The sequence below is a fragment of the Pagrus pagrus genome, assembly GCF_965226575.1.
Source record: "Pagrus pagrus genome assembly, chromosome: 9".
In the NCBI taxonomy this organism is placed as follows: Eukaryota; Metazoa; Chordata; class Actinopteri; order Spariformes; family Sparidae; genus Pagrus; species Pagrus pagrus.
Window position 1 is genome coordinate 14256030 of NC_140193.1, and position 20494 is coordinate 14276523.

Here is a 20494-nt window from a genome sequence, read left to right on the forward strand (position 1 = left end):
CTGAATTACAGGCTCTGTGTTGTTTTTTCCTCACATGGATAAAGTTAAAGTTTAAATGGCAGCGCGAGAATGAAGTCCAACATCAGAGAGATGTGTGATTTAATAATTTAACTTTTCTACTCAGTTGATAGTTGTGGTAACGGTGCTTTTATTTTGAAGGATTCGGATCGGAAGTCTTAATGTTGTTGCTGTAGCTAAACCTGTCAGTGTGCGAGAGGGTGAGCTGGTTAAAAAAGTCTATCTAGTCAGTGGCATGTGTTTGTTTGAGAAGTCTTCGTCTGTTAAAAAAACATGAAGAGGTTTAACATCAACCTGGACGACTCCGCTTTCACCAAAGAAAGAACACCGGTCGGTATTTTCCAGAATTAACTCCATTATTCTGTAGCGGCTAGGAATTGGCTAGCTAATGTTAGCTAGCATTCGAGCTGGTACATTTCAAATTCACAACACAGAGTTTTGGTCCTAAAGGTTCCCTGTAAAGTGATTGTTTGTGTAATTCACTTAATGATTCTCGACCCTCAGATAAGATTTTAATGTGATTGTATTCCAGCCAAAGTCGCACTTTCAGTCTTCATCCAAAGGAGGAGAAAACACCTCAACTTCATCCTCTGCAAAGCCTGCTCCTGCACCGTTGTCCTACGCAGAATTCATTGTTCAGAGTAAAAGCAAGGTGGGTGCACCCCCTGTCAGAGAGGGTCCCTCCAAAAGTGAGCCAGCTTCAGTGTCGTCTGCCCCAGGAGGGTGTGAAACAGTTCAGGACCGTGCCAAATGTACTGAAGATGGATCTGAAGGTGTTAAGAATAGTGAGGAGACACAGGTGGCTGACACAGACCAGAAAGAGGGAAACTGTCAAAGCCTCAACCTCGGTCCAAAACCAGTGGGGTCTGGGAGCAGCATTATTGTCAGTCCTCGGCAGGTATGCATCAAAATAATAATACACCACCAATGCTCTCCATCCATACATCCATGCTCTGTACATTTATCCCCACTCAGAGTCACGTTACAAGGCAGATTAGTTTGCTGATGCTATTACCCATGGAGGCATAAAGCGGTCTAGTTGTGTCCTTATTAGCTTGGAATAGTTTCACTGGTTTCAGGTTTGTTAGTTGACTTGCACAACAAGACGTATCACATCACATCACAGATTTATTTTTCTTTTTATACCATTCAGAGGGGAAATCCCATTCTGAAGTTTGTGAGGAGTGTCCCATGGGAGTTTGGAGATGTCGTACCCGACTATGTCTTGGGCCAGACAACTTGTGCTCTCTTCCTCAGGTGGGTTTCTGTCTGTGCCTCAAAAATATTTTATGGGCCATTTGTATGTGTACATATAGACACAAATGATGCATGTTTGTTTTGTTCATTTCTTCCTGTTGTCCTAACAGGAAGAGCAGCTATGCACTTTTCTCATATGTATTTTTTTTCTCCTCTCTATTTTGTTTTGCTGTGTTGTTGGTTTTGGGCCTGACTTAAAGTCTGAGGTATCACAATCTCAATCCAAACTATATCCACGACCGTCTCAAGCTGCTTGGACAGACTTTCACCCTGCGAGTGTTACTGGTACTAGTAGATGTGGTAAGTAAAAAAAAAAAAAAGACCTTTATATTGAAACTTAATGGTGGACTATGGGCCAAGAGCAAGCACCTAGTGTTTTGTAAAATGGTAAATTTTTCCTCAGTTTAACTGGTTTTGTTAATAGTCATGTAATTGAAGTCTTAAGTGTGAAGCTGGATGCAATTTTGTAGGAAAATGTTACTGCCAGAGTTGAATAATACCAGATACTGTATGAAAAATAATCAGATCTGGTTGAAAAAAGAAACATTAAAAAGTAGGACATCTCTATGTGCATATAGATATATAATAATGATATAGAAAATCCATTTATGAATTAAGATTTAATCTAGTTTTTCCTCACAGAAAGATCCTCATCATGCATTGAAGGAGCTGGCTCGCATCTGCATCATGGCTGACTGCACTCTCATCTTGGCTTGGAGGTAAGACCTGCGACTGATTGCCAAGACTGACTGACTGTGACAGGACACAGGCATAAAATAATCAGTTTTAAATCCTTACTTCACCATGTGCACAAGATCCTAGCTGTGCAACCTAAAAGTGTATTATCAGAAGATAAAGTCTGATATTGCTGTGTTTTTATTCTGGTCCTGTTTATCAGGAACATTATGCCTGATAATAAACCAATATGTAAATAAACATATCTGATATTTTCTTCATGTTGATTTGACAGTCCAGAGGAGGCAGGGCGTTACCTGGAAACATATAAGTCATATGAAAAGAAACCAGCAGACCTTCTGAAGGAGCAAGTTGAAAAAGACTACCTGTCAAAGGTGTGTGGATTCATCCTTTTCTATTGAAAGATTGTAAGGTCCATTGCTATTTTAAATTTGATAATTTTGCCAATTCCAATCTATGCATGACATTGTAATGTGATTGACTGAATTTGATCCAGTCACTTTGAATGTAAAGGACAAATTTCTGCTATCAGAGGATGCACCAAAATGTTTTTTTCAGTCTTTAAACAATGCAGTTCTGATTAGATTGGTGTGTTTTAAGGTTACAGATTCCCTGACCACTGTGAAATCCATAAACAAGACCGATGCCATTACCCTGCTGTCCACTTTCTCAGTGAGTACAACTACAGGGAACATTCACCTTCAGATTGATGCTATACTATAATCAGTTTATATGCACAGACATATCCACAATGATGATGAATTCTGTGCTTATTTTATAGTCTGTAGAGGGAATCATCAGTGCCTCTAAGGAGGACTTGGTTCTCTGTCCAGGTCTTGGCCCACAAAAAGTGAGTAAAAATACATTTCACTATATGAATGCAAAGAAGGTAGAGGGAACATTTATTTAATGACAATGTTGACATATTGTGCTTGCAGGCAAAGAGACTCTATGATGTGCTGCATAAGCCCTTCCTCAAGTCGAAGACAAAAGACAGCTGAAACTTCTTACCAAGGATGTGTGAAAAGAACTCTATGAAGTTGATCATCAGCTTGAACAGCATGCCTACGCATAAATACACCTCAGAGGACTGAATAAAATACTTAAAACACTCTTGCTTAACTGCTCTAAAAGTCAGCCAGGGATGTTTTAAGAATTTAATATGTGAACTCTTCAACTGAGCTGCTCACCATTTCTGTGTTTTACTGAGTAATGTTGTGATATCATTTGTTCATTGTTGAATTCCTTTTCTATGAAAATAAATATTTTGTAATATTTTTATACTATACAATAGTCCTTGTTTCTTTCTTTGTTACTTTGTTCTCACCAAGAAGCTACAATATAGTATCTTGCTTGTTCACAGAAATTAGCTATGATAAAGAATATATTATTGAAGAACGCTGTATGAAACTTCAACATTGAAATACTTGTTTTGATGAGCGAGACGGGATGATACCATACCTTGGGCCTACAAATATTTTACAGTTTTGGACTGCTGATCTACTGTAACTCGAACACAAAGAGCAGTAAATTTGCTGTCAAATGTCATTCAGGAATAATCTTAACAAAATACTGCTTTTTGGGTGTAAAATGTCTTTTACATGTAATAAATATGAGTTTGAAGAGGAGGTGACTACCAGAAATGTTAAAATGAAGTAATTTCCAGTCCATTGTATTGCACAGCGCGGTGGTGCCTTCAGGTGCTCCTGCGAGATTCCCTCTTTGTTTAATTTTTGAGGCAGCTTGAAACAATTTTACTTTAAATGCGGTGAAATAAGCTGTTTTGTAAAGACGTAGTGACAAGAGAGGAAACCTTGGAAACAAAACTATCTATGGTGACAAAATAATTACGAAAATATGTCTGATATATTGGGGGGAAAAAACAATATTATGAAAAAATATATATATGTGAAAATATGCAATTGTAAATTAGAATGATAAAAGTCTTTGCTACAAGTCTGCTTCTTCTTGACACGTTTACATGATCGCATACAGAGACTCAAGAGTCATTTTGGGACGTTAATTTTACGCTAGATTTAGAATCGGCATATTTCCGACAGCACGTGAAGACACGGTAACTTAATCTGACGTCAAAACCGGAAGTACTCGTGATATTCACGCCACTTGACGTGTTGTGGTTTTTACCGCTCATTTTCACTGTAGTACACAGTTTTTATTTACTCTTACTACTATTATTTTACTATTATGTTATCGCATGAACAAGTTTAAGTTGTTGCTCACAATAAAACCACACAGCAGTCGAGTCGAAACCACCGCCGTTGGACATGCAGACAGAGAAAGAGGAGGATGATACGTCTCCTGAGGAATATGTTGCTGTGTCTAATTTCACTGGAAGTGGCAGCGACCAGGTTAGAGACCCACGCAGACCTCTGGCAGACTAGTAACTGCACACTGTCATCAAATATGTCTCTAACTGTACCGTTTTTGTCCCGCAGCTTAGTTTCAGCAGCGGGGACACGCTGCTCGTCCACGCCAAGCCTTCACCAGAGTGGTGGTGGGCAGAGCTGCAGGGGATCATAGGTTATGTCCCCGCAGGCTACCTGCGCCAGGATGCTGCAGAGGAGGAGGACACCTCCCTGGAGGACCCATGGCAAGATGAAGAGTACTTCGGCAGTTATGGGACACTGGTTAGAAACTTTAAAGGATCGTTATATTCTGCATGTCACAGCTGAATTACCTGCAAGTTGCACATGCTGACAATTTAAAGCACTTGCAGCCCTCCAGGTATACAGCCATATATCTCAGGTTGGCAGCTATAAACATCGACATGCAGAGGCCTGACTCCATCACAATGAACATCTTTATTTTGTCAAAGTTATGTTCTTCTTGTAATGTAATGCAGATGCTACATAAAATATTTGGTGGCATGTCACAAATGCATTACATTCACAAGAAATGTTGAAACATTTAAATTAAACCCAGAATAGATACATTATTTCAATGGAATGGGTTTACTGGCTTTCCAAGTTTTCAAGTCTATGTATTGTGATTGTCATCCTGTACTGAAATATATATAAAACAATGGCTGGCTGGAAGGTAGGGATTAAACAAAACATAACTGTATCTGCATAACTATCAATGTCATCGTAACGACAGGATGTGTCATGTGTTACACTGTTATACACGTCTATATTTTTTTTCATCATATAGAGGCTTCACTTGGAGATGCTGTCAGATAAGAGCCGCACTGAAGCGTACCGGCAGGTTGTTCTCAGCAACAGTGACTCTCTGAGGAATAAGGTGGTGATGGATCTCGGCTGTGGGACTGGCATCATCAGCCTGTTCTGCGCTCAGCTGGCTAAACCCTCAGTGGTAACGTCAATTTTATGGATGGTGGGGAAGTTTTAAAAACATTGAGGCAATTTAACAAAGACCATATAGGAACATGGCTCTGATCCAATAATATTTGAGGGCGTCATCTGTTGGCAAGTTTATTCATTGATTTTCGAGGCATTTATTAACTTGAAACATGTAAGAAATGAAAGTGTTTGTTAGAGTGTTATTGTACGCTTGGATTTGTGTGATTATCTTCATTATTTGGTTATCATTATTTTCACCAATAATCGAATAACTGCCGTCTATAAAATGTCTGTAAATGGTGGAAGATGTTTTTCACAATTGCCTGGAGCCCAAACTGATGTCTTTTCAATCCACAAATTGATTAATTGTCTAATCCCTGCCGCTATAGTGTGTAATTCTGGTAGTGGCGAATGTAGCCTGGAGCGACAGAGGTCTGATAGCCTCACTTCTTACTCACGTATTGCCCCCAGATTTCTACCCCCAGAAAGTTGTAGTTTTCTGACTTAACCAACACTTTGAAAACTTTGCACTGCTCCCTCTGGAGCCACAAAAGACTTTATATAACTTTCTCTCACACATGTAGCAGTACCCCTGAAGACCTACTTTGAAGTGTAAAAAAGTAACACTCAAATACCATGAAAATGTTCATACCTGAGATTTTACTCAAAAGTGTTAGATACTTTTCAAAGCTCTGAGTATATCTCAAATGATAACGAAATCCAGAGAAGAATAGTCAGTCAGAAGAGCAAATTCTCTGTATTTATACCAAACTACTAATTTTACTCATAGTTGGACTATATATCGATCATTAGTGAACTTACACTCCCATCTGCTGGACAAGGAGTGTTTTTACATGTCATAAACAGCATGATGTAAACAGAGGTTAATCTGTGGTGTTGTAGGTGTATGCTGTGGAGGCGAGCTCTATGGCAGAGTACACCAGACAGCTGGTGAAGCAGAACAGCTGTGAGGAGGTGGTTACGGTGCTCCAGGGACGAGCTGAGGAGATCGAGCTGCCTGAGCAGGTGGACGTCCTGGTGTCTGAGTGGATGGGTAACTGCCTCCTGGTAATAATGACACCGCCAATTACGTGATGTTTTTTCAGCTTTAAATTGACTTATCTCAGTATTATGACAGTTTTATTGGATCCCATCATGTTTGTGTATTCCTTCCTCTGGTCTAGTTTGAGTTCATGGTGGAGTCAGTTCTGCTGGCCAGGGACCGCTGGCTTAAGCAAGGTGGTGTTATGTGGCCCTCATCTGCAGCCCTCACCTTGGTGCCATGTCAGGCCAACAGCTATTATGCAGAGAAAATGGCCTTCTGGGAGCAGCCCTATGGTCTGGACTTCACTCCTCTTCAGTAAGAGCCATTAGTCAGCTGCTCTCTGTGCACACTGTCTTGTCTCACTTATATTTTTTATAGTTTGGATCTTCCACAACCAACAGGGTCAGAGTAATTTTGAAAGATCTTGAACTTGGATATTAAGTTTAAACGATTAGTATATTAATCTGTGATGCCAGATAGTGATACGGTGTTTGTGTGTTATTAACTTTGGTGGGATCACGATCACGAGTAGAAGCAACAGTTATGGCAACCTTATTAGACATTTAACTTAAAGTGCAATGCAAGTCTAATTGGACAGATGTAACGTTGACTTTGAGCAAGACATTTTTCGCTCACAAAAGTACTTTTTAAACTTGCATGCGACTCCTCAAGCCATGATACTATACTGTATGTCATAAACATGGCGATCCATTTAGTCTTTGATCAAGGTACAGTCAACTTGTTTCTCACCAGGTACAGTATACTGCTATAAAAACCCACCCTTCTTTATTTTTTACATGCATCCTTCATTATGCACATAGTAACTGTGTTTTCAAACTAGATCCAGTGTGACTGATCAACCACCTCAGGCAGCAAGTAACTGGCATCTTTGTATATCTGTAAGTTGCCTCATGTTGCCCTGAAACTACTAAAGTTGACCTACTGCCCGTTCTAATTCAAGTTAATTCTGAGCTGCCTCAACAGTTGTAAATGAACTCTGGCTGTCTAAACTCTGCAGCATTTACCTTCTTTACCTGTTCACCAGTAATGGAAACTAAGAGCGACATTACAATTTATGATCAGAAGACTTATTTGTTATTTCAGCGTGTTGATCATCATTTCATCATTTACCATAACCTTTTGTTTAGCTAACACACGGCAGAGAAAGACGACAAGTCTGGATGAGGTGTTTAAATGCCGCTACAACCTTGTTTTTATCAGAGCACTCCAGCAAACATATCGGTGTTTCTCAAAACAGGGGATAAGGTGTTTACATCTCCATCACATAACGGGTATACTCCAAAAATCTGATCATAAACGGGACACTCATGCATATGTAAACCAGCTGATAGTCTCCATTGGTGGATGGACTTTGCTCAGTTGTAAAGGGATTGGCATTGATACATGATACATTATGATACACAGGTACAAAGAGACCAGGAAGTTGCATCTTTAGTTTCTGGTGAATCAGCAATAACTATTCCTTTACAAGCTGAGCAAACCAAAAGTATTCAATGAGGTCATTTCTACTAAAAAAATAACTTGTTTTGAAGCACAGCAGTCCTGCTAAAGCTCCAAACAAGGGTGGTTTAATATTATTAAATGATATTTAAGTAGCTGGTTAGTGCTGATAATAGCTGTGACAAAATATACAGAATGAACAGGTTAAAAATCTACACTGTTCATCAATGTTTCTACTCCAATACTGAGTACATTACATGCTGTATGGTACACATTACTAAGGTGAAACCCAAACTTTTTTTTTATACTTCTGATTCTTTATCTTAGTCATCTTATGCATGCTTAAATTTGATTTGTTCTCTCCCTTCATACAAGATATTATCAGTGGTAGTAACTTAATTTTCTCTTGGTCTTGATTTACATTTCATCTCTGCAGGCCCTTGGCACAGCAGGAGTTCTTTGCCAAGCCCAAGTTCAGCCACCTCATTGAGCTCGATGACTGCCTCACCACCCCCTGTGATGTCATACTCCTGGACATGTACACTCTGCAAGTGAAAGACCTGGAGGTAGAGTGTGTGGGTTTGTTTATGGGTGTGTGTGTTTGTACCATCCCATACAAGTTGACCTTGACAGCTAATAGAACTGCTGTTTCATTTCCCAGGAAATAAAGGGTCAGTTTCATTTCTGTGTGGAGAAGTCTGGTGTTTTCCATGGATTCACCGCCTGGTTCACAGTTAATTTCGAGAGCCTGGAGGCAGGAGGCGCAACAGTGGAGCTAAACACCGGACCTAACTCAGAGTAAAACACATGAAACACTTACTCTGTTGTGCAGTTAGGACAGTTTATTCATTAACAACAGTGCTCCTGAGCCCTTAGAGCAATCTTTAACAGCCAATAAAAAAATTGAGAGTGGTTAACAGACAATAATCAATGTCTGAGAACATCTCTCTGTGTGTTATAACCTGCAAATAATATTATAATAATCAAAATGGTAAAAACTGCAGTGCATGACAATATTAATAAGACTGTTTTCTTTTCAGTCCGACACACTGGAAGCAGACTCTGTTCATGCTAGACAGGCCAGTTAGCGTGTGTGCTGGAGACTCCATCAGCGGAACCGTTGTCCTGTGCAGGAACCCTGTGTGGAGACGCCACATGACTGTTACCCTGCACTGGAGCGTTAACGGCAGCACAGAGGACACAGACAACTGCCAGGCAAACTTCACTTTACACTCTTTTTTTATCAAAGTGGTGATACATTGTTTTATTATCTTTTATAGCGTTAAGGTTACATTTCTGACGCTCATGCAATGTGACATACATTAGCCTCCCAAGAGTCCTGACTTGTCCTTTAAAGGAAGAGTTGACCCAAATATGAAAATTCCGTCATTATCCAAACCCCCCCATGCCGATGGAAAATCAGATGAGGTTCTGTGGTCCACAGAACAGTTCTGGAGCTTCACAGTGAAACAGAGTTGCAGCATTCTACTAAACAACTGAAGTAGATAGGGACTTGTTTTGAAACAAGCCAAAAATAAACATCAGTTGGCTCCATACAGCTCATTTGGTGTAATGAAAGTCTCCGAAAGCCCCAAACTCCTAAATTAATTTGAAAAGACCTTATGTAAACCCTTTTTTAAGCTGAAATCTTTACTGTAACTGCTAAGCTAAGTCCCCAGCTTCTTCATTTGTTTTGTTGCAACACTGTTTTGCTCTGAAGCTCCAGAAATGTTTTGTGGACCTGACTTTCCATTGGCATGGGGGTGACTACAAACTTTCTGAATTTTCATTCTGGGGTGAACTTATCCTTTAACTTGCAAATGGTGTTCTCATTGTTGCTGACTTGTTTTTTCTCTCTGTCTATAGGTTGGGACAAAGAGTTTCCCCATGTGGAGGTGACAGACTGTCCGTCAGCAGCGGAGAACCACAGAAAAACAGTCAAGCACCTCCTTGTGAGTTTTGGGTCAGGGAGGAATTAGCTGTGAGCTGCTGCTGACCTAAAATTATCCATCATTTTATAATGAAAGAGGGCAGAGGAGGAGGTCAAAGTAGGCTCATCTGGCAGGACATGCAGTCCTATAGTGATAACTGCAGGCTCAGGTGATGCAACACACCGAGAAATCATGTTTGAGAGCAAGTTACATATGAAGTTACATGCTAAGAATGAACTGTGGAGCCATATTGAAACTTCGACATGATTGCTCACTGGTCTAGGTGGAAAAAGATGCTAACTTAAGATAACTTAAACATTTTTTAACAGATATTTGTGTCCTTAAGGTGCAACAAAAGACATGGTTCAGTCCTCCACATTCTGCTTTTATGTTTATTTTTACTCTCTGTGCAAATTGTTTTACAATAGACATCTCATTTATGTACATTGTTTGTACTTAGTACGAGTGCTACCCATGCCAATAGGCTTGTATGGATTCAAGAAAACAGATTAACCATGAATTTATAATGGTTAAAGATATTCTTTTTTTCTAGATTCGAACATTAGAGTGAACAATGTACACCACTGAAATGGTAGTTATAAATAAGCTTTACTAGCTAAAAATATGCCTTAAAAACAATGTTGTAGTACCTTCAGTGATAATAATTCACAATAAAATTAATTAAATAACTGTACAATTAGTAAACTCATTGATAAAAATCACGTAACAGTATTTGAGGGATTTATTTAACTACAGATTTGCTCTATGTCCCTTTATCTGATCATTTGTAAACATTAAACTTTTAATTTGTTCTGTTGGTAGCAAAAAAATGACATTAAACACATCACTACTCCCCTGCATTTGTTATGAAGTGCTGTGGCAGGACTGTTATGACACATTTCTTGTTTTTTTTGTCAGTGGATGTACTTGTGGTCATGGCTCCATTTTACTCTTTGCTTTTGCTCTGGAGCGTGTGTTGACCTCTGAAGATAAAGGCTGAGTGGACTCAGGAGACGGAGGCCTTGAGAGTGGGACAAACAGGGGAGGTTTAACAACTTTCTCTTTAACCTCCTTGCTTTTATCCCTTTTCTGCCTCAAGTGTTTATCACAGTGGTTCACAAACGTATCCAGCTTGACAAAGGTCTTATTGCACACTTTGCAGTGATAAGGCCGATGTCCTTTGTCGAGGCGTATGTGCAGCCTGATGTATGATGAACGTACAAAGGTGCGGCAGCAGACACCACATTTGAGATCCTCAGAGCTACTTTGTGTCTTCTGGGGCTGGGTGGGCGCTGGTGCTGACACTGGTTTGGCCTGGCCAGACGCCTCTGCAGCCTTGTGAGAAAGCAGGAGTGGCAAAGAGCGAAAACCCTCGCCACACTGCTCACACTTATACGGTCGCTCCCCTGTGTGTAGACGAACATGCGCCAGGAGCCCGGCCTTCTGTGTGAACGACTTGTCGCAGAAGGTGCACTTGAAGGGCTTCTCGCCTGTGTGGAGCCGACGGTGGGTCGTCAGATGTGAGGCACGGACGAAGGACTTTCCGCAATCTGGGCATTTATATGGCCTGTCCCCGCTGTGGATTATCTTGTGTGCCATCAGGTGGGAAGACTGATGGAAGTATTTGCCACAGGTACTACATCTGTACTTCCTCTCCTTGTTGTGAGAGGCAAGGTGGAGGGCCAGGTGAGCGGAGGAGATGAAAGTTTTGGTGCACAGACTGCAGCTGTGGGGATCCAGGCGGATGCGGCGGTGTGGACGTCGACCATTAGGGAGGCTGCTGCCGGCCTGGCAGGATGGACATTTGGAAGGATTGTCTGCTTTGTGCACACGCTGCTGTATAGGAGAGGCTGAAGTGTTGGCTGAATCAGGGTCCGAGTCAGCTTGTGGTAGGCTGAAGCTGCATCCACAGTCTGAGCAGTGCCCAGTCTGTTGGCCGTTATCACTGGTTTTATCCAGCATGGTGCTATCTATAAGCAGAGTGGGAGGGGAGGGGCGTTCATTCTTTGACACATCTGAAAGTGATAAATGCATGTTTGTTATGGTTCACAGTGGTGTAGCTGAGATTATACATGTAGTTCCAACCAAGCAATCATTTAGACATTTAAAACATAGTCAAATCAGCATGACAGCACACCTTACTCCTCACTAAACATATTACTCTGCCATTTCCAAGCAAAGACAAATGTATTTAAATGCTATACACAGGGTGCAATTGGTGAAAGGATCCTAAAGTGGCACACCCCTTCTGGTTTGCACCATGGGACCTTATTTCTGAAAAACTTTGTATTGTAGAGAACAGGCAACTTAAACATTGTAGAGCTGGTCCTGTTTATTAGCTTTCTCGCAGACCTAACAAACAACCATTTCACATGACTGCAGTTGTCCATATGGCCAGATTTATTGAGAAAAAAGGTGCCATGGGGTCCACCAGAAGGGCGTGGCTTCAGCTCTCTATGACTTCCTGTTTGGCTATTTCTGTCAGTTGTTAAAGTAACATTTATAATAAAAAATGTAATAAAAATGTTAGAAATTGAATGTAACTAAATTATTTTATTTTTTCCCCCTTTTTTTAACGAATCTACTTTCTTTAATGAATATAATTTATGGTTTGCTGACCGCCTCCTCAATGCAGGTGCGCGCCTCCTTTGTGTGCAGCAGGCCAAGGAGTAGTTTTGTGACCACAGTGAAAATGTTTTTGAAAAGTTACACACCAAAAAAGTGCAGAATATTTAATTACGTAAAACATTATGTGAATTCTGGAAACTTCTACATCTATCTTTTTTCAATACAATTGGACTTTTGGACTTTTCAAGGCTCTGGAGTTGAAGCTTGGCTGGTGAGTAGTTCGTACGGTGCTGTTAGCTAGCTTAATAAATGTGAAGTTCGCAGATGTATTAGCTAAATTCTGCTTATATCTTAGTTATACCAAGACAGAGCTAGCTAATCAACTTTATGTCTATGCGCTACTTATCCAGTTTGGGAAATCCCAAGAGCACTAGGAAGCACTAACATTAGCTCAAGGTTAAGCTAGATCCTGTTGCTAGGCCGTTACTAAGGGTTGGCCTACTTGCTGGAGTAGTGAACTAGGTTTCATTACATATTCGAGCCTAATGACGTGACTGGTTCTCTTCCAGTTGCTAGTCAGACCCCATGTGTTTCCATGGAAACGGAGATAAAACTAGCGAAAATGTTGTATATTTTAAGAGCTAACAGCCCTACAACATTAGTACATTTTTATATCTTTCATTCGTTGGTAATAGTTTTATAATCGCAATACTACACTCGAGAGGTACGTCTGCATCCATGGAGTGCCACAAATGACGTTAAAGCACATCCTTTCGTGTAATATTGCTTAAATACACTCTGCTTCATTACTATAAAAGGCGTACCGACGGATTATCCTATCTTTTCATTTGCTGGCCGTACTGTACGTATTTGGAGGTCAGGGAGCGAGAGCGCCACAGCTCATCTGGATGAACTGGCCAAACAGACTGCTCATAATGCGACATGCAAATCTGAAAACCAGAAATACACTAGCTTAGCCACCAATCAGCTGTATTGTTCCGCAGGCCTTCGCCCTTAACACTGAGGAGGTTACCCGAGGATGTGATTAATGGCACACAAACAAAGATTTTACATACCGTGTTCACTCTCCCTAAGAGAGTGTGCATGTACTGCGAGTAAATATCTTGCAAGCGCTGTTAAACGTCACATTAACACTGACGGAGTGATTGTTGGACGGATCGCATTTCGTCTCTTGCATTTCCCTGCAAGAAGCTGCTCGGTTTCTCTGATAAAACTGGGCTGCAGCATCATCTAGCGAGTGGCGGAGTTACTGTCTTAATGTGTGTGATAATGTCAGAGGGTCAAAAACACAACATTAAAACTAATGAATGAATCCGTCAATTCTGATCAGAATGCCTTTATTATACTGACGTGTGCACATAATGATGATAATACGGGGCCATGTGAAGTCAGATCCACGGAGATGACTCAGTTAAATCAGTTTCGTTTCACTGGGGGGCAGAAGAAGAAACGACGCTTGACGCGCATTAATGCCGCTGCTTCCCTAAGTTTCGTTTAGTACAAACTGGCATGTTCGGCGGAAAACAGGAGTAACCAGCAAGAATGTTACTGGAAACGACGTGTGGTGTTGGGGTTGGACCATCAGCAGCCTTTATAAACAGCACACCTGATGTAACATCCTTCAGTTTGTCTGGGACTGATGCGACTCCTCCACGAACATGACTGAGGTAATGTGATTTTACTACTGTTTAATTGTTAGTTTTGATCATTTTTAAATGTATTAACATTAGTTATTGTCTTTTATCACCATCTCTGAGCCAATTTACCATGCAGTATTAGGTATGTATAGGATGGACAGGGATATAAGGAACATTTATTTTTTCAATGTCTAAGAAATTACGAAATGAATCCATGACGTTTAAAAAAGTTAATTTGCAGGCATGTGTTTATTTCGAGAGTAGATGAACACAATTCTCAATTTGAGCATTTCCTGCTTGGGTAGTTGACGTTGCTCTGCCCTAGACCATAGACGCAGGCATGTTGCCAGCCTCAGTTTCCTCCAGGTTTGGGTTACAGGAACTTGAACCTACAATTACGTTGCTCTAATACTATTGCAGTATCAATGAAGTCGGTTAGACACTCAGTATGAAAGTCACAGGCGAGGTGGCAAAATCAGATTCATGGCTGAATGTTGAACATCTTAATCAAGCTATGAAGTTAAGAAAAAGTTAATTGATTGTTCTGACTGTCCTGCACCTTCTTGCGTGTTAGACAGCTGTGTTCTGGAGAAAAGTATGTTACTACTTCGATGAACCAGGCAATTCATAAAACTGGATAGCTGAGCATGCACTAGAGCAGGTTTCAGAAGAGTCCAGAAGCCTAGCAAGCAGCAGTTCCTCATTTCCTCTACAGTACAGAAGTGTGACTCAGCAAAGTTATCTGGTTAAATCAGGCTCGAAGTTGTCTTAATTTTCTTCTAGTGTCTGTGTAATAAAAGACTACAAAACAGTTTACACATGTGCATTTGTGGTCTGGTAATATTTATATCTAAATACACATATAAGTAAACAATAAATAGAGAAATAACTGTTGATTACACAGGGTGAGAGCTTTTGCTCATGTTAAGAAAACATTTTGAATTTATTGATGAAAACATTTTGAACTTACAGTTAAAAGTTTGAGTCTTGGACCACTAACATTGCGGTCAGCACAGTACAGTACATACACTATGCAATAAAGTTTGATTATGTAGATCTATACATTTTATTGCATTAAAACAAATGTTCAGCTGCACTAATGTATTTATAAGGTATTTTATCAACTTTTATGCGCTCAGACCTCACAGCTCTGTGTAGCCTCACAATTATTGCCAGCACATTATTATTATTATTGCCAGAACAAACTTCTACTTTAACTCACATCAAACTCAAATGAAATCAGTGTAGTTACTGATTTCATTTGAGTTTGATGTGAGTTAAAGTAGAAGTTTGTTCTGCAGTGATTTTGTGACAACACTCTTCACTCTCTTACAGCATCCATCCCAGGCAGGATGAGTACGAAGAAAAATACTCGGTGAGTTTCATCTCTGTCTATTTGTACTTTAATGTGCTAAGTGATGACCGGAAGAGGCAGACCAGCTGTTGTTCTTCTTTTATTTTTAGGGCAACTGAGGGAGGTGGTATTTTGACCTGAGTTGTGCACTGAAGCAATATTTGACTTACTGGCACTGATTTCTTATGAACTTATGAAACTGACACAAAATAAAATCAACTGTGAATTCTATTCTGGGTATTAATTTTTGGCCTTCTGAAGCGCTATACATCATATTTTACAGAATATTATTGTTGAGTCTATGCCACATTAACCTGTGAACCTAGAGACGCTCTCTGTAAAAGCTGTTGAATCATAGAATTAACAAGCAGAAACTTGCTATTCACCATATCATCATCAAATCATCAGAATTTACAATGAAGTTGGCTTTGTGAGAGAAATACATGTTGGCAGTGACATGCATCAGTATTGATTGTCAAGCATGTCTTGTGAATACAACAAATCAACAACAGTATGATACAAACTTCTTATTTACTTGACAGGTTCATTTTACAAATTTTTATTTTTACAAATAAAGACACCTATTGCATAATATGCAAATACATGCTTAATGAGTAATAGTGAATTTAGATCATTAATAAAGCTAATAAGACAGATTTAAGGGGCATACTTATACTATTCATGTAAGTGGGCACAAGTGCTGTATGTTGGCTTAGAGATATTTAGAAGTTTATCTTTATAATAATTTGCATGACTGATTATAAACAAAAACAATACATAACAATGTCATAAAGCCCTACACCCCCTATACAGAATGTTTTTCTCAGTCTTGGTGGAGCGATCTGTATAAATCCTATTCATTCATTCATTCATTCATTCATTCATTCATTTAAAGGTGCAATATGTAAGAATTGGCCACCTCTCAAATTCATCCTCAAAACAAGTAAGGGGCAGCATATCACCAGTTAGTTAGTTAGCTCAATTAGCCATGCAGCTAGTGGTCCGAACTAGGAGCTTAGAGTGGTATTGTGAAAGAAAAGGGGCGAGCTAGCTGGTTAGCTGCTAACAGCAGCTAACCAGTCTATGTGATGTCTATGTGTTGTGTTGCAGCTATCTGCAACACAACACATAGACGTCTTTAATATGTTCACTTTTGTTAATTTATTTATTATGTTTCATTGAAAATGTCTTAAACTAAAATTCTTAAATATTGCACCTTTAACTATTTACCTAATTAACTATTTGTAACTAGTTATCACCTGACACTGTAAGAGTCAACATTTATATTCAAGAAAGTCAGCTTTTATAGGTGTAATGTTCCTTGTGTATAAGAGAGCAAAGTCACATACAATATACTTTATTACATTATAGAACATTATAACTCTGATAGCTCTCAGTCATTTTTACGGGCCAACAAGGAAACATCAGGTATCATCTACTTTCAAGTAAAGCACTTAAACTTTATGGCTAAATATAAGTCAAATACATGAGCCTGACTCTAATCCCTGCTCTTCCCCCTTTAATTGCTTCTTGATGAGTCACCTTGTGTTGATTTTGAATTTTAACCCTTGTTTTCTTTTTCAGAACGTCTTTTGGGGCAACAGCACCGCCCTTCATTGACTACCTGAAAGATATTCTACGTCGATATCCAGATGGTGGACAAATTTTGAAGGTTAGGCAGCATAATTAATAATTCCTGTGGGGGTGGACTAAGGGTATGCTGGAGCTTTAACTATAACTTTGAAGGTTGGCACAGTGATTGAAGTGCAGTATGGAAATCCTTGAAATTTAGCTTTGATCTACTACGCTCTGTTAATGGTTGTCGTTTTTGTTTGTCAACAGGAGTTGATTCAAAATGCAGATGACGCTCAAGCCACAGAAGTGGTTTTCATCCATGATGAGAGAAGCTACGGGACTGAGAGCCTGTGGACTGATGAACTGGGAGAATACCAAGGTATGCGGGATATTCAGAGATTATCATTGTTCTGTGGTTTTTCATAATATAATTTTCAACAAAAATAGATCATAAAATAGGTAGTAAGAGCAAATGTGATGTAGCCCGATAACACAAGGTACTTTTTATTATGCTAGTGTGTCTTTTTGCTTTCTTCACTTGCATTTCTTTTTTTGTTTGTTTTTTGGGAAAAGCACCCAGAGTTTGTTATTCGGCTGCCCTTCTTTTAAAAGTTTGTTTTTTCTGCTTGTTTTCTTGTTAGTTTCCTGTCAAAGACCAGGGTGGTTGGCCAGAGAGAACATGTGTGGAAAGTTTTTGTCAAAGTTTCGGCATGACAGTAGATCACAAAATATTCTTATCTTGGTTCTCATCATCAGTTGATAAGGTGGCAGTCTGATATGCTAATCATTTATCCTTAGGAATTTCCAAACAGCCCACATTCTTATTTTCCTTATCTAACAGAAAAATACAATCATACACCTGAATCAAATTTCTGTCTTTCACTGGACCTAAAATGAACTTTATTACCTTGGTAACTCATTGTTAAACACACTTTATTAGAAGATGATAGAAACAATCGAGCGCCATGGAGCTCTGGGGGAGAGAGGCAGGGCCAAACTGGAGGAGAGCTCAAAAGTTTATTTTTGAAACTTTAGGGATTAAAAAAATGGAGGGTGGATTTTTGGCTTTACATGCCCTTTGTCCACACTACCTCTCTCTGCCATTGCTGGCCTGTCTGTTACTGTGGTAACTTGCTGAAAAAGTCTTCAAAAGCAGACCATTGAGCTAGCAAAATAAAATGATGTAAATCGGCCAAAGAAATCTCCTAAAAATGCAAACAGGAGATGGACCCGATAGCGGATATATTCTTCCAATTGCCCAACACTAGTCTCTAGAATATATGTATACTAAACTGATTCTTTGGTACTCTGTATTTTGTTTTGTTTGTTTGTTTATGCAAAGGTCCCGCTCTCTACGCCTACAACAATGCAGCATTCACTGATGACGACTGGGAGGGAATTCAGAGTGCAGGGAGGAGTGTCAAGCGTGATGACCCAAACAAAGTCGGGAGGTTTGGAATTGGCTTCAACTCTGTTTACCACATAACAGGTGAAACTATGTACATTTACCACACATGCATCGAACAGTCTCAGTTTGAAGAGCCTGTAGTAAATCTGTGTAGTAAATTAATGGGACAATATCTGTTTCACTTTATTCACAGATGTGCCATGCATATTCAGTTCAGGGTCCCTTGGTCTCATGGACCCCCAAGAAAAAATATTTGGAAAAAGAGAGGGAGGCTTTCGATGGTTTTTGGATGATCCAGAACACCAAGACGCTCTGATGACGATGCACGATCAGTTCCAACCCTTTCGAGATATATTTTCACTTGTTAGCAGACAAGAATGGTCAAAAGTCATCAAAGAGGATCAGCAGTTTGATGGGACAATTTTCAGATTCCCCTTGCGCAACAAGGCATCAGATATTTCAAACAATCTCTATGACTCTAACAGGGTGGTTGATCTTTTTGAAAGCTTCATTGCTGATGCAGACTTGAGCCTCCTGTTCCTGAAACATGTGACTTCTGTGTCCTTGATACATGTCAGCGTACATGGCACTGTTAATACCAGACTTGAAGTGAAATCCTCAGTCTGCACAGATGTCGTGTTGGAGTCAGAAGATGAGTCAGTCGTTGAGGGTTCAACAAGGTTCAAATCGATAACCCTCACCTCAGAAGACCACAAAGAAACAAAGTGGCTTGTGACAACATGCACCATGAAAGAAGGCAAGGTAGAAAAACTTGATTCACTCGCGGAAAATTTGAAGTTTTTCCCTCAAGTTGACTTGGCATTCCCTTGTGGTGAGAAGAGAGACTGTCAGGAAAGTAGACTGAGCTGCTTTCTCCCCCTCCCAAACAATGAATCCAACAAGACAGGACTCCCAGTTTATGTCAACGCATGCTTTGGCCTCACAGACAACAGAAGACACATCAAGTGGCAAGAGGAAGACCAGAAACATGATGAACATGCTGTCTGGAACGAATTGCTGATGAAGGAGGTGCTCCCACAGGCATACCTCAAGATCATTCAAGATGCCATCAAACTTGCCCAAGAATCTATTCTGCCTGCCCCATCTGTGTACGATCTGTGGCCAGATATCAGCCAGATAAAACACAAAGACAAATGGTATGCGGTTGCTCTGGATGTTCTCCGACACTTATTCAGACAGAATGTGGCTGTCCTTTCTCTTGCCAAGGATGAAAGAACGTTTGTCACTCCGTCAGAAGCTGTGTTCCCCTGTAATGGTCCAACAAGCCCAGATACATTGGCCGCCATCAAAAGGACTTTGGTTTCCTGTGGAGAAAACCTTGTCACTTTACCAGGCAGTGTTGCGAGAGCTATACATGAGGCCTATCCACACCTCAACATCCTAAAACATGTGACTCCGAGTTTTGTAAGAGACATTCTCCGCAGGATTGGCACACACATCATCCCCAAAGATGACAAGCTCTGTCTTTTGGAGTACATTTTGAGTGATGGAAACTACAGAGATCTCAAGGGTCTTCAGCTGCTTCCACTAAACGATGGCTCTTTCAGATCTTTCACAGACAGAGACGAAGACACTGCACTAATCGACAACCATGAATTTCCAAGGTAGGGTTTTCATTTTTGGCCTTATTTTCCAGATAAAAAATAAAGGTGTATCTATTATTGTGAATAAAGGGTATCTGGTTTGTTGCCATGACCATTTTGGGCTTACAGTATATCTATAGTAGAAAAAAATGTCATTTGGTCTGGTTTTTGTGCTTTAATACTTTGTAGTACACAAGCCAAATAATTGTTTTTTTACTGATTTTACCATCAGTATTCCTACTGTATAATCACTAGTGATGATTGAGCAAAATGTGGACCAAACAATGTGGTGGATGCTGAAGTGTCTAGCCAGCTGTAGGCTGTAAACAACTACTTTAACTTGGTTGCCCTGTAGATAATCTACAATCCCTGTGCAGGAAGCCCTTGAGTTGAGGAGGATATTTTGTACTGATGTTTATGTTGTAGCTGCAGTTACTAACGTGTATTGTGTAGCTTATGACGTAAATTATTAATATTGTTCAATTTCAGCTTCCAACATCAACCTGAATTAATTTAATTAATTTTTTTTTTTGCCACTTGGGAGCAGTGAAACAGGCTCCAAACACAATATCGACATAGTGTCACGCATTGACATGTAA

The 20494-nt window shown here is 39.9% G+C and overlaps 4 protein-coding genes across 8 annotated transcripts; 3 read left to right on the forward strand and 1 right to left on the reverse strand.

The window, feature by feature from the left end:
• Window positions 1-173: 173 nt before the first annotated feature.
• Window positions 174-3284, forward strand: ercc1 (excision repair cross-complementation group 1). Its single transcript, XM_084361534.1, has 9 exons — window positions 174-348; window positions 551-916; window positions 1172-1275; window positions 1476-1575; window positions 1918-1994; window positions 2246-2345; window positions 2572-2643; window positions 2753-2821; window positions 2910-3284. The coding sequence occupies exons 1-9, from the start codon at window positions 292-294 to the stop codon at window positions 2970-2972; spliced, it is 1008 nt and encodes a 335-aa protein (XP_084217660.1). The 5' UTR covers window positions 174-291; the 3' UTR covers window positions 2973-3284.
• Window positions 3285-4114: 830 nt separating this feature from the next.
• prmt2 (protein arginine methyltransferase 2) lies at window positions 4115-10588 on the forward strand. 5 transcript variants are annotated; one of them, XM_084362530.1, is made up of 9 exons: window positions 4115-4340; window positions 4428-4619; window positions 5143-5325; window positions 6195-6359; window positions 6476-6651; window positions 8234-8363; window positions 8459-8595; window positions 8838-9012; window positions 9664-10588. In XM_084362530.1, the coding sequence occupies exons 1-9, from the start codon at window positions 4257-4259 to the stop codon at window positions 9694-9696; spliced, it is 1275 nt and encodes a 424-aa protein (XP_084218656.1). In that variant the 5' UTR covers window positions 4115-4256; the 3' UTR covers window positions 9697-10588. The 5 variants fall into 5 exon arrangements, with proteins under 5 accessions (XP_084218656.1, XP_084218657.1, XP_084218653.1 ...); XM_084362531.1 differs by having other exon boundaries at window positions 5143-5304; XM_084362527.1 differs by having other exon boundaries at window positions 8838-10588.
• LOC311262804 (uncharacterized protein) lies at window positions 10103-13504 on the reverse strand. The gene is made up of 2 exons (XM_084362532.1): window positions 13373-13504; window positions 10103-11743 (listed from the first exon to the last, which is right to left on the reverse strand). The coding sequence occupies exon 2, from the start codon at window positions 11688-11690 to the stop codon at window positions 10662-10664; it is 1029 nt and encodes a 342-aa protein (XP_084218658.1). The 5' UTR covers window positions 11691-11743; window positions 13373-13504; the 3' UTR covers window positions 10103-10661.
• A 148-nt stretch (window positions 13505-13652) lies between these two features.
• LOC311262805 (sacsin-like) lies at window positions 13653-17690 on the forward strand. Its single transcript, XM_084362533.1, has 5 exons — window positions 13653-13984; window positions 15290-15329; window positions 16893-16980; window positions 17151-17262; window positions 17525-17690. Exons 2-5 carry the CDS (start codon window positions 15307-15309, stop codon window positions 17641-17643), a joined length of 342 nt encoding a protein of 113 aa, XP_084218659.1. The 5' UTR covers window positions 13653-13984; window positions 15290-15306; the 3' UTR covers window positions 17644-17690.
• The last annotated feature ends 2804 nt before the right edge of the window (window positions 17691-20494 follow it).

Excerpts from the sequence above, each read along its gene's own strand:
- LOC311262804 (XM_084362532.1), bottom strand. The coding sequence starts at position 11,690 with ATGCTGGATAAAACCAGTGATAACGGCCAACAGACTGGGCACTGCTCA.
- ercc1 (XM_084361534.1), top strand. The coding sequence starts at position 292 with ATGAAGAGGTTTAACATCAACCTGGACGACTCCGCTTTCACCAAAGAA. Across the intron at positions 1,576-1,917 it reads TACTGGTACTAGTAGATGTG|AAAGATCCTCATCATGCATT; the intron begins GTAAGTAAAAAA and ends TTTTCCTCACAG. Across the intron at positions 2,822-2,909 it reads CAGGTCTTGGCCCACAAAAA|GCAAAGAGACTCTATGATGT; the intron begins GTGAGTAAAAAT and ends TTGTGCTTGCAG.
- prmt2 (XM_084362527.1), top strand. The coding sequence starts at position 4,257 with ATGCAGACAGAGAAAGAGGAGGATGATACGTCTCCTGAGGAATATGTT. Across the intron at positions 5,326-6,194 it reads TAACGTCAATTTTATGGATG|GTGTATGCTGTGGAGGCGAG; the intron begins GTGGGGAAGTTT and ends GTGGTGTTGTAG. Across the intron at positions 6,360-6,475 it reads GGATGGGTAACTGCCTCCTG|TTTGAGTTCATGGTGGAGTC; the intron begins GTAATAATGACA and ends CCTCTGGTCTAG.
- LOC311262805 (XM_084362533.1), top strand. The coding sequence starts at position 15,307 with ATGAGTACGAAGAAAAATACTCG. Across the intron at positions 16,981-17,150 it reads ATGGTGGACAAATTTTGAAG|GAGTTGATTCAAAATGCAGA; the intron begins GTTAGGCAGCAT and ends GTTTGTCAACAG. Across the intron at positions 17,263-17,524 it reads TGAACTGGGAGAATACCAAG|TTTCCTGTCAAAGACCAGGG; the intron begins GTATGCGGGATA and ends TTTTCTTGTTAG.